The sequence below is a fragment of the Scatophagus argus genome, chromosome 13 (assembly GCF_020382885.2).
Source record: "Scatophagus argus isolate fScaArg1 chromosome 13, fScaArg1.pri, whole genome shotgun sequence".
Classification (NCBI taxonomy): Eukaryota; Metazoa; Chordata; class Actinopteri; family Scatophagidae; genus Scatophagus; species Scatophagus argus.
The window spans coordinates 1,160,299-1,172,693 of record NC_058505.1 but is presented as its reverse complement, the minus strand read 5'-3'; the positions used below and the strand labels follow the sequence as shown (position 1 = coordinate 1,172,693).

The 12,395-nt window shown below is 44.2% G+C and overlaps 1 protein-coding gene across 1 annotated transcript; it reads right to left on the bottom strand.

Annotated features, from left to right (window-relative positions):
• Window positions 1-1,360: 1,360 nt before the first annotated feature.
• Window positions 1,361-12,084, bottom strand: cavin4a (caveolae associated protein 4a). The gene is made up of 3 exons (XM_046407810.1): window positions 12,065-12,084; window positions 9,483-9,906; window positions 1,361-4,071 (listed from the first exon to the last, which is right to left on the bottom strand). Exons 2-3 carry the CDS (start codon window positions 9,888-9,890, stop codon window positions 3,505-3,507), a joined length of 975 nt encoding a protein of 324 aa, XP_046263766.1. The 5' UTR covers window positions 9,891-9,906; window positions 12,065-12,084; the 3' UTR covers window positions 1,361-3,504.
• Between the last annotated feature and the right edge of the window lie 311 nt (window positions 12,085-12,395).

The window sequence follows — 12,395 nt, the reverse complement described above, 5'->3', positions numbered from 1 at the left end:
TCCCATATACTCCCAATAGATCACTCAGATCACAGAGTGCAGGTTTACTTACAGTTCCCAGAATTTATAAAAGTAGAACGGGAGGACGAGCCTTTAGCTATCAGGCACCCCTGCTGTGGAACCAGTTGCCAATCTGGGTTCGACAGGCAGACACCACCTCCACTTTTAAGACTAAACTTAAAACCTTTCTGTTTAGTAAAGCATATAGTTAGCACCAAATAAAGTGTGTAGGGCTGGTAGGCATAGTTTCACTCACCTCATGATATATAGCCACAGGTAGAATAGGTCTGACTAACTGTTAATCTTTAAATCTCTATCATAGCTAAGCTGCTATAGGCCTATGCTGCCGGGGGACACAAACATGATCCACCAAGCAGTTTCCCCTCCTCCTTCTCCTCTTCTATCCTCTCCCCTCGTCAGATTAACATGCAGTTCATTATTTTATGTCACTAACTGTGTGTCCAGTGCTCCTCGTAGTCTTGTGTCTCTCCCTCCCTTTCTCTCTCTCTCTCTCTGTATCTTTCTGCAGGTATCTCTCCATCCAGATCTTCAAGCTGAACTGTAGCCGGCTCTATGACCAACCCAATGTGTATTGTTGACATCTGCCTGTCATTCCTCTATGTACCGACTATGGGCGGGGTGGTTCTCCCTACGGGCCGAAATCGAACTGATATGATAGTGATTCTCAACATCACATAAAAAAAGAATACATGAATGTTACAGCAGTTCATTATAATTTTCATTACTATAATTTTCTTATAACTTGTGAAATGTTAAAATCATATTGAGGTGGTAGCAAAAGTGAAACTAAACAGTTGAGATTTTGTTTTGCTTATCTTTTTAGTAATGTCATTTCTCATGTTGTTAATTGCTTTCCTGCCTGTACAACATCCATTGCACGTCTGCCCGTCCTGGGTGAGGGATCCCTCCTCTGTTGCTCACCCTGAGGTTTCTTCCATTTTTTCCTGTTAAAGGTTTTTCTGGGAGTTTTTCCTTAGTCGATGTGAGGGTCGAAGGGCAGAGGATGTTGCTGATGTTATGTTAAGCCCTTTGAGACAAACTGCTTGTAAAAATGGGCTATACAAATAAAGTTGACTTGACTTGACTTGACTTGGCGGAGCAGTGAATCTGCTGAACTCTGATCATGTTTTGCTTGAGCGCAAGTCAAGTTAATGATTTAATCTGAAGACATAGACGAGCTCAGTGGAAGACAGCTGCTAAACACGAGCTTGAGATGTGAAGATGAGTAAGAATCAAACAGTTAAACATTCCTGCGACGTCCACAGTGAGTCCTGCTGGACTGTCAGGCGTTCAGTTAATGAGGACAGTTCTAATTTTTAAAAGAAACGGCAACAGTTCGTACAGGTTTGATGAGAATTTTAATGATATAAAAACAAAACAAAAATGGTTAAAGTCTTGTGCTGCTCGTACAGTACAGGCCAAAACAGCAACAGGTCCTCGTTTTCGTAAGGCATTAAAACTGGATTGAGATGATCGTAAAAATGAAACAAAACAAAACACAATGTGAGGTGTAACCAAGAATGAACAAAAACAAGACAATGTGAAACCTGGTTAAAAATATTCAAAACACATACTCGAACACTATCAGTCTACTGCAGTTTAACTCATAAATACAGTCAGTTATAAATGAAGCAGAAGTTTAATGCACGAAATGTATTTTCAGAATAAGCTGCTGTGCTAATATCTAATGACGGCAGGCTAAGCTTCCACAGAAACCATGAAGAGTATCTGTTGGCTGAAAATCCTATCATCCCGATGGGAGTTGTGACCTCACAAATCACTCCAGGAGAATAAAGTCAGTCTGCCGACTGAACTTCAAAAGAAACTATAAATATCAAGCAGCAAAACTGGAAAAAAAATTCAAAACATTCATACGCCAAAATTCAGCAGTGCTGAATAAGCTCTGAAGCAGCCAGCACGTCTCATACGGCCTTAAATCCACTACATTCACTTACTTTCAGACGAGTCTAATGTGTTAAATATTCACAACTGGATATACGAGTTCATGCATTGCTTTCATTTTGTCACTAGCTACTCTACTGCTGCTAAATCAAGCCTAATGCTGCGCTGAACAAATATTTCATCAAATTTATCATTTATTTTTCAGTCAAACTTGCACAACTTAATTTACATTCTAGTGGAGAAAATTTCGAAGATACCAAATCTGTCAAGCTGAATTTTAAGAAAAAGCACCTTAGATCATATATTTCTCTAGGATGGGACCGCTGAAGCCCGGACACGATGATACGTGATATGTGGTTTGTTAAAATTTAAAGACGCTCCATATTACTAATTTACTTAGAGATTCAAACAGCTCTGATGTGGTGTTCAGTGACCAATCAGAACTTTGCGAGCTTCATGCAGAGAGAAGAAGCCCCTCCCCTCCCCTCGACCTGCATGCTAAGCTAGCTTACAGATCAGAGTAACTCCCCTTTGACTTAGCTGCAGTGCAGTTTGCATCTGCACGTGTTGTGTTGCATATTGTGGTGCCGTAACTCTCCTGTTTAATCTGTTAGTCTACTTTAGTTCATTTCTATCTTTTATTTTAATCATTTATAATCTCGTGTTTTTTTTTTTATAGTGGGTTAGGTTTCTCTTATGTCTGATGACTTAATGCCTTTACATCTTATGTAACCTTGAAACTACACTGTAATTTAACACTACTTTAGTTGCTGCTAACCTATTGTAGCCCTCCACGACCAAATCTCTACCCGTCATGCTGCTGAGTAACTTCTCATCCAGTGTTAATTTCTCATGAAATGAACGCAATATGAATCATTCAGTTTGCTGATGTTGCCTCGTTGAATTTCTGAAGTTCCAGCACTTACTGGTGTTTGCCTGATCTAACTTTAATGTCTATCTAAGTGATCACTGATGCTGCTTTTAAGCACTTTAAACTTCATCTCCCTCCTTCTCTTTTGCATACAGAAATCAGTCTGACGTTGAATCCACTTGCTGTTATGTTATCACCAGGCTCCTCAGGGACCAGCTGAGGCCTGCACCAACCAGACTCCACCTTTCCAGTGCTGGCAGTATGTCCAGCATGGTATGTACATCCAGACAAAAGATCAATACATGACGTGCAGATCAACATTCATCATCCTTTTCAGAGTTTTATCAACCATTTGCCATATTTCCAGCCAACTTGTGCAACCACAACCTCAATTATACTCACAAATTAGTCAACAAAATCTAAATCTTCTAAAAAAAATTTCTTTACCCTCTTGAGCTTCTCTCATGGATGTCAAGTTGTTTAAATAATACTGTTAAAATAACATTTGAGGAACTTGACTTAACACCCTGAAATAGATTTAATTAGATTTAAACAGTTAATATTCTGCTGGGTACGAAGAGCTTCTTCTGTTTTAATACCTTCTGTCCATCATCAGTGTCGACCAATCACAGATCTTCCTAAATCCTGGGTATTGCAAGCTTTCTCCGGTGTCCCGCCTCCTCATCATGTGAGTGCTATCCAATCTGACATTACTTCCTGTAATCCTCTTCTCCTACCCGGGTGGCGCCGGCCTCCTCTACAGGCCCCTCCCTCTTGGTTTCCATGGCAACCTCTGTGTAGGTGACCCCCGGGAGCGCTACTGGCTCCGCAGTCTCGGCGCCTTCCTGTCCCTCAGCGACAGCTCTCTCCTTCTTCAGTTTGATGCGGAAGGTCTCTTTGTTCGGAGCCTTCTTGGCGAGGTTCTCCTTCAGCCGCTCGCCGGACTGCTTCAGCCGCTCGCCGGCCTGGTGCATCTTGTCCCTCCGTTCGGGAGGCATCACCTTCTCGCCCAGGTTGTGGAACTTGGTTCCCAGGTTGTCTTTGGTTTTGCTCATGTTCTCCTTGGAGAAGGCAGCCTTCAGGGTCTCTGTGCTCTTCACAACCGACTTCTTGATGCGAGCTGCTCGTGAGGGGTCGGCCTCCTCCACGCTTAGATACTCCTCATCAGACGAGAGGTCCACAGGGACATCGTAGGAGTCAGGTTCAATCTCCAACCCGTCCAGGCCAAGGCCTTTTGGAGACTTCGTGACGGCCACTGATGGGATCTCCGTCTCGCCCTACAGAGTGGAAAACACACAGTCAGGAAAGCAGAGCTTCCAAATACGTCCATCAGGACAGTAAGATCAAGCATCAGATGTTTTGCCTGAAAGTGTGAACCCCGGTGGTCAGGGCTCCTATGTGGTGATGCTGGATTTTTATGCCCCTGAACCAGCGACAGCTGTGGCCAAAGGCATTTTCATCTTAACTTGTCTGTCTATCTGTCCCATTCCTGTGAACATCTCAGGAACACCTTGAGGTAACGTCTTCAAATTTGGACTACAGGATGAACTGTTAAGAAAAGCCAAAGGTGAGCTCACAAAACACTTTTTTTGGCTCAAGAACCACTCAAGAATCCATGCAGTAATTATGATAGAATTTCACACAAATGTCATATAGGATTAAATTTTATATCCAAAACATACAGCAGTAGTCCACCACAAGCTCACTGGTTTTGCTGATATGGAATCTGAGGTGGTTGTCATTGCACCACGTGATGAAGCTCTCTATCGGCCCTCGGTGCTATGAACAGAGAGGTTATCATGTCCTGGTTGAACTGCTCACGTCACACTGTGAAATGAATGAGTGATGTGGTTCGTCTGTGTGTCTCTCTCCTCCACCGCCACCCGAGATTATTTATACATGCCTTGACCCACATTCCCTACCGGTGTAATTATTGTGTCATTCAGTGTCTGGACGCGCTCTGATGAGTCCTCCCTGATTAATGAGTGTGAACGTTGCAGGTGGTCGCGGTTTAATTAGGATTAATTAGCTTTCACATCCAAAGTCACCTGTAGGGCACAGCAGGTGGAGAAGGTTCCTCCAGGAGTCACTTTGTGTTTGAGTTGGCCATCAAGGCACATTGAGAAACACATGACAGTCCTGCCTCGTTTTAATTTTTATTGTAATCGGAGGATCACCAAAGTTTCTCAGAATTCATCCTGAGGGGAACATGAACCACATTTCATCACAGCCAGTCTTGTCATAGACCAGATATTTCAGTCTGGACCAGGACCAGCCATCACTGCCCTGCAGCTAAAACCAGATGGCATCATTGTTATTATTAGTGGCCTTCTCGAGTTACAGATGTTGTTCCTGCCAGTAGCTTCCTGTCTGAATGAGTCTCGGTTACTCCTCATCTGTAAAAATAGAAAAATACTTGATCTTGCGAAGATGCTGGTGCGTTCGAGGCCGAGGCTGCCGGTCGGGCCTGACAGCGTCTCTCAAAGGAATATCATGTTTTCTGTGTGGAGCTGCATTAATGAGCTACATAGACATTTATCCATACTGGCTAGAAGAGACAGATGAGACGATGGATATCAGTTTCATCTCTGTGGAAGTGAATGTGCTTTAAAGAGCCAACCAGATGGCTGATATGCAACAGCATTCAGGGGAAACTGTGCTGAGATTAAAAAAATCCCAGCACAACTTTAACACTTTTAAAATCCTCTTTTTATCCTTCTCCCAGCTGCTGCAGACGGATATCAGTTTCAACTGAGTGCATCCAGTACTGCAACAGGACCAGAACATGCAGCTTAGCACTGCACAGGTTCCCTCCACCCAAGATTATCTACACCAACCAGTCAGCTAAAGCGAAGCGTAGTTTAAAATGAATGAACCTGAAAGCAGTACAGTAAAATACACATAGAATGAAGTGAAATTAAAATACACTTTCATAAACTATACTAATAGTGTATTGAAAATAAGTTTACTTTCCATAACAACACTAAATTACTACGACATGTATTTGCAATTAGTATAATTTGTACACGTGCATCCAACAGCACCTACAATGATGGTATGTTTATTTTTAGTGCATTTGAACTTAATGACACCCGCGACCCTGATGGACAAGCAGTATAGAAAATGGATGGATGAAAACCAGCCTGATAAAGAGGTGTGTCTGGATACTTTTGTCTATACAGTTTAGTTCCTACATGAAGCTGCTTACAACAAGGTCTGCAGATTATCTTGAGTAACCAGGCCATGATTTCTGCAGAGACTTTTTCAAATGTATTTCCTGGCTCCAGAGGGTCACTTGTTCGATTCCCCCCTGGACTGGCAGGAAAAATTCAGTGTGGTGGAGTGATTAATAATGCCCCCCCCCTGCATTAGCTGGCTGATGTGCCCTTGAACAAGGCACTCAACCCCCAACCTGCTCCCCGGGTGTCTGACATGGCAGCCCACTGCTCCTGTGTGATTCACAGCATGTTGCACGTGTGTGTGTTTCAGTCAGTGATGGGTTCAATACAGAGAAAGAATTTCCCAGTTTGGAATTAATAAAGTAAATAAAATATAAACAGCAAAATAATTAAAAACCTCTAGTTCCATTACTTTGAAGAAGACAGGCAGCTGATGACTCCGGGTAAGTGAAAACGTGCACATTGTTGTCACGTTGGGCAGAAGTGTCCCTGTAACGACCCTCTCTTGGCCGGGTGACCTCTTGTTTTAATTGTGTTGATGCCAGTGGGAAGATTCGCTCACAAACATGTCACTGCTCAGCTCCTCTCATTGCCACACGGCAGACAAACGACAAACTAAAAGCCATTAACTCCTCTGAACTTACACACTGTCCTCTAATGTCCAGCGCTCTGAACAACAGGCCCTGGGTGTAAACCCGCAGAAATATATCTTTTTCTTATTACTGTCCCGACCTTCATTATTCAGCCGCTGGCGACGCGGCCCTCCAACAAACCGCCTGTTGCTGGCTGGTTAAATGACCGCAGCTGAAGCTCTATATTAGGAGATGAACGGAGGCCTCAGAATAACTGACAGCACATCAGTCACGAGGAAACTCAACACTGCGACTGTCTTCTCTGCAGGCAGGACGGAGAGAAAGCTCGAGAGGCCAAAAATACAAAACGATCTAACCTGCACCACCGCACTCCGTCACAGAGAGACGGTCAGCAGAAACACGTTCAAACTAGCTGGAGCGATAGCCGCAGCTAGCCTGAGCCTCAGTAAAGCTAAAGCTAAATTTACTCTGTGCATACTGGCCCCTGTGATAAGCTGCCATGTCAGACCCTGGCTGTGGTTGACCCTGGTCTCAGAATAGGTCTCCCTGTCACGGATCACAGCAGCTGTTAGCAGCACATAGCGGCCCGGTTACTATTCTGAAGTCCGAACGCTAACGAGGACGTCTCCATCTGATACCGAGTGCTGAATGTGTATCTTTATGCTGTTGTGTGAGGACACGACAGTGTAAAACTGTTTGCAGTCACAGTTTGATTTTCTTTGCATAAGGCATCAAATACGATTACAATAATTCTTTTTCATATTGAACAATATCAGTATTTATTATAATATTTAATTTGCAGTCAGTTTTGTGAGTGTCTTGATATGACTGATGACCGAAGCTTGAGGCACCCAGAGGGGTCACAAGTCAAACTTTAGAATATAATAATAATAATAGCATAACATAATGCAAACGTGAACACCTGCGCTCTGCTTTAAGCAGAGGGCAGACAGCACCCTCTGTGTGAGCTAAGCCCCGCCCCCTGAGCAAAGCAGGCAGCGAATCAGAGAGCAGAGGCGGACAGGCAGCACCCTGACTGGCTGTTATCATCACCCTCATCGTACATTTTTTAAATCAGATCCACTAATGAGATTCTTTCATCACACCCAAACTACTCGGTTAGGTTTACAACAAGGTCTTGGTTTGGATTAGTGTGGATTAGTGGCTTTTAAAAGGCTAATTACTCCGATGTGCCGACTCCGCTCCTACCAGAATGTGATGTACCCCTTTTTGATATCATTTTGATAAAATCCTCAAAACAAACAACAAACAAACAAACAAAAAGCACAACTGAGTGAAAACCAACAATGTTTTTGACTCAATGATCAGTGACTGAGAACGGTGCACGTTGATAAAAACAGGGTTTGAATGAACAGCATTTCCAGTAATTAAATGTTCTTCACTTTTCTTCACCATCCTGTGAAAATAAATACTGCTTTGGGTAAAAACATGGCCGCACAACATGGCAGATTCTGGGCAGGAAGGCCCGCTCTGTAGGCAGTGTGTGCAAACAAAAGGACTCTTATTTTCAGGTGAAAATAATAAATCCTGCACACTGGACCTGTAAGTAAATTGCTAATAGCTGGAATAATAAAACTGAAAATGAATCTGTCAGGGAACATGAACCATGTGAAGCATCAAAGGACCTCAAGGCCTCAAGACTGAATGCAAATGCACAAGCTGACTAAAGTGATCCAGCTTGTGGTGCGTATAATCAAACTACCACAGATTAGGACAACGTTTCTCGTTTTGTCTGACCAAATCTGCGCTCATACAGCCTGCAGTGATGTTCACAGAGTTTTTGATCACTGTTAAAAATCCTCTGAGGTCTTTTTATTCTGTCTGTCATCTGACCAGCTGCTCCAACAGAAAATACCACAGCGATCCAATTTAATTCGGCACTAAAGTCTGTCTGTCTCTGTCACAGCGACAGCCTCCTCAGTCAACACGAGCCCTCAAAGCGTTCTCGCTCTCTTTGCACTTTCAAAAGGACAAATCGTGTGTGTGTTTGGAGATAAGGCCCCTCGTTCGCTCTATTTTCCAACCCTTCATGTTAGGAGTCGACTCAACAGGAACATTTGTTGATGGAAATGTTGATTTTGGGCTCAGAGGCGCTCAGTGCAGTGTTTCACTCCAATTAAACCAATTAAACTCTGAAGTGAATCATCTCATTTTCTCTGGTTTCACCTGACCTGATTAAGGCCCCCTGATGAAAACGTGTCCTCTCAACGTAAACATGGAAGCTTTTCAATAAATTACCAGCGTTACCGAGTCGAGGGCTTTTAAACATTACATTATCTCACATAACCGCTCGCCCTCTCACCACATCCACCGCTTATTGAAATGAGTCCATTTAAGATATCACTGCTTCGCCCAGAGTTCGTACCATCTCAGGGAAGGAATCTATTTTTCATACTTAACTTAATTACGTTCCAATTCCTCCTAAAAGGGGACCTGGGAGTGTTGACTGCAGTGTATTGAAGGTCCTCGCTGCTAAAGGCCCTAAAAAATTATTTTCTTAGTCAGCGTCCAATTGTTGGAGATGGTTTCTGCTAAGACAACTTCCTTAACTGGGCTTGCAACTAAAAATTATACTTGAAATATTAGTTAATTTAGTGTTCCTGACCTTTTAAACTTTTGACCGCCTTAAAACAGATTTGCCCACTTACAACCCCTTGGTGGCAGGTTCAGTGAAAGATTCAACTTACTTGAGTTACCTTCTAAGAGCGGGACGATTCACAAGCAAAAGTATTTTGTGTGGCAGGAAATCATCCAGATGACTTCCTCAGCAACAGTTTTCACTTGTACTGTGCGTAAGACTTGAGAAGATGTTCAATCTGTGCCACTGTGAAACCCTGAAAACAAACCATCTTCACACTTTTCACACACAGCACTTTCATCCAGACCTTTGCGTACCTGATAGATCACGACGCGGAACTTGTTGCGGGTGAGCAGCTCATCCTGTGTGGTTTCGACCTTCTTGACGCGAACGTTCTGCTTCTCGACGCGTGTCCTCACCTCCTTGACGTTGGCGCTGACCTTTCGGGTCTTCTGCAGGAGCTTCTCCACCGTACCGCTGGTGTCGGTGTGGTCTTTGGCGAGTTTTAGAACGTCACCCTGGATGGTCTTGATGTTGTTCTCCAGCTCCAGCTGACGCTCCTCCATGCGCTGCTGACAGGACTGGACATTATCGATGATGCCGGCCACGCGCTCCAGCAGAGACAGGATAGTCAGGGCACTGATGGGGTTCCCAGCCTCGTCCTCCACCCCGATGATCTCAAGCTTCTCCTGGACGCCTGTCGTATGAAACTTGTGCTGATCCATTGCAGGGTTTTGATGACTGGGGACGATGAAATTTGGCTGAAATTTACTTCAGACTTGCAGATGGGGTTTACTTTGGGGAAAGGGACCAGGACTGCTGGGGCTTACCAGCGGGGAGACCAGTGAGTGGCAACACCCAGCCTCAGGTCTGGGGACAGGAGAGAGGGGAAACTCCACCTACCCTTTTAAAAAAAGGCTTCAGGATCCAAAGGGAACCTGAATTCAGCCCTCACTGGGATGTGTGCCAGGCGATAAACTCAGAGGGGAGCAGCAACGCTCACACGAACCCCCAGTCTAAAAATAAAAACCCTTTGTAAGGCGACACTCTGACATTTTGGGAAGACGCAGATGATGATGGAAATCCCCGTCCATGTCCTGCTCTGCTGTGTTAGAGCCAAACAGACTGATTCAGAATTTTCTGTTATTTGCACGCATGTTCATGTTAGCAGCTGTGAAACATGTAAATCAACAGCAGCTTAGGAGTCAAGCTGCAGCTCTGCACTTACAGATTCAAAGAAGCCACAGTTGTCGGCTCTGATTACACAGTGCAGGAATGTTTGTGGGGGATTAAACATTGCGGTGCTGCCCTTTTTAGTCTCCTCCTGGGCAGCAGAGTCCAGACTGTGACAGGGACTGAGATCTGAAGCTCTTCATAGAGTCAGACTGACAGTATTTTAACATCAATCCTCTGATGAGCCTCTGCACTGAACCATTCTGAGCTTTTCTTATGTGTCAAGTGTGGACCACAAGTGTGGACCACATGTCTCGGTTGGGACTTTAGTGGCGTGATTAACTGTTGGTCTTTAGCCAGCAATTAGACAAAGTCATAAACTTGATTTGTCAACCATTAATAACAATGTGTTGAAAAATCTTGTAGACACAAATGTGTTAAAAATAAAGTAGACCTGCACACACGGCCTTCCGCCTAAATTCTACAAGGATGACTTCCTCAATCTCAAAGGGAAACAAAACTCAAGGTCCACAGAGAGCGTGCAGGTGTGCTGACTCTTATCTACTGAGGCCCCTGAATGGTGATTGGCCAGCTTGAAGCTTCAGCGGACCAATCAGCAGCACAGCCTGGCTACACAGGTGGATCCACTCTAAGAGCTTGCACCTGTGCAACACAAGACGGAACAGGAGGAGACACACACACGCACACACACACACACACACACACACACACCTGCCTGCATGTCACACTGGGTCATGATTTCTGCCCATCTAATCCCAGCTTGTCCAATACCGACATTTTGTCATCATTTTGTCATCATTTTGTCATGCTCCTCTGCATCTCATGCAGACACATCAGGCATCTTTCAGTGGGATGTCACTGCAATTTCAAATGATGAATCTGCAGCTGCTCCACTCAACACAGAACAGAGGACGACAAAGTGTGAAGAGGGGTGGAGGCTGGGGTGAAGAAACAAAGGCTTTCTGGCAGGAAGGCTTCATTGTTGGTGTTCGCTCACCTGGGATGACAACTTATGTATAATTCATAAATAGTATTAACTATCAGTTTAGTTTACTTCCGCTCTCCTTCTTCAGCGGCGTTCAGCACCAAAAACTAAACACAGCTTCTCTGTAACAGGAACTTCTTCAGGACCAGTGACCTATTAATGAATGAATGTTGGATCGTGATGGACGTTCTTTACACTTTGGAGATGTCTGATTGCTCTGCAGCAGCTGCTCCTGCCCCTTCATGCCCCCTGCCCGGTCCCACCCCCTACGCCCCCTCCACCCCCTCCACCCCACCGCATTCAGCCCATCTCTCTATATTTACTCTGGGGATAGCATGCCTGAGTCCCTGCCCCTTGCAGAAAATACGACACACATGTTGGTTTATTTTCCTGTGCAGAGGCGCTGACCTCTGCTCCGGTTCTGGCTTCTGCACACGAGCAGTTTTTTACTCGACAGGAGCGTCAGTGAATGATGAAGTCCCTCCCCCCCGACAGGTGGGGACACTTAACCTCCCAAAGTCTTCATACACGTGGGTGGATATTAGTAATATTATATTGCACACTAAAATATTGATTTTTCTTGCAAATTAAAATTTCAACTTGACAAACGTGAATCAAGTGTAATAAAATCACAAGATGTTAACATTTTAAACCGTCGCATGTTCTAGCTTTAAAGGGACAGTTCACTCCAAAATGAAAACTACACGTGTTGTCCCTTACCTGTAGTGCTGTCCCAGATATGGAGGTGTCGGATGTAGAGACATCTGCCATCTCTGGAATGTAATGGAACCAGATGACACTTCACTCGTGGTGCTCAAAGAGATAAAAACTACGTCTGAAAAACTCAACAGCAATGTGTATTTCCAGAAATAATGACCCAGTTACTCAAGATAATCCACAAACTTTGTACTGAGCGGCTTCACGTGGGCGCTGGTTTATTTCTGTGTCCTTCAATAAATCAATGAATCACAGATCAATGATCCATAGGCATTGAGGGCAGCTCGATCGTGACGACCTGACTTCATCTCTCATGCACAGTCATATCATTTCT

Excerpts from the sequence above, each read along its gene's own strand:
- cavin4a (XM_046407810.1), bottom strand. The coding sequence starts at position 9,890 with ATGGATCAGCACAAGTTTCATACGACAGGCGTCCAGGAGAAGCTTGAG. Across the intron at positions 4,072-9,482 it reads TCCGCGTCGTGATCTATCAG|GGCGAGACGGAGATCCCATC; the intron begins GTACGCAAAGGT and ends TCCACTCTGTAG.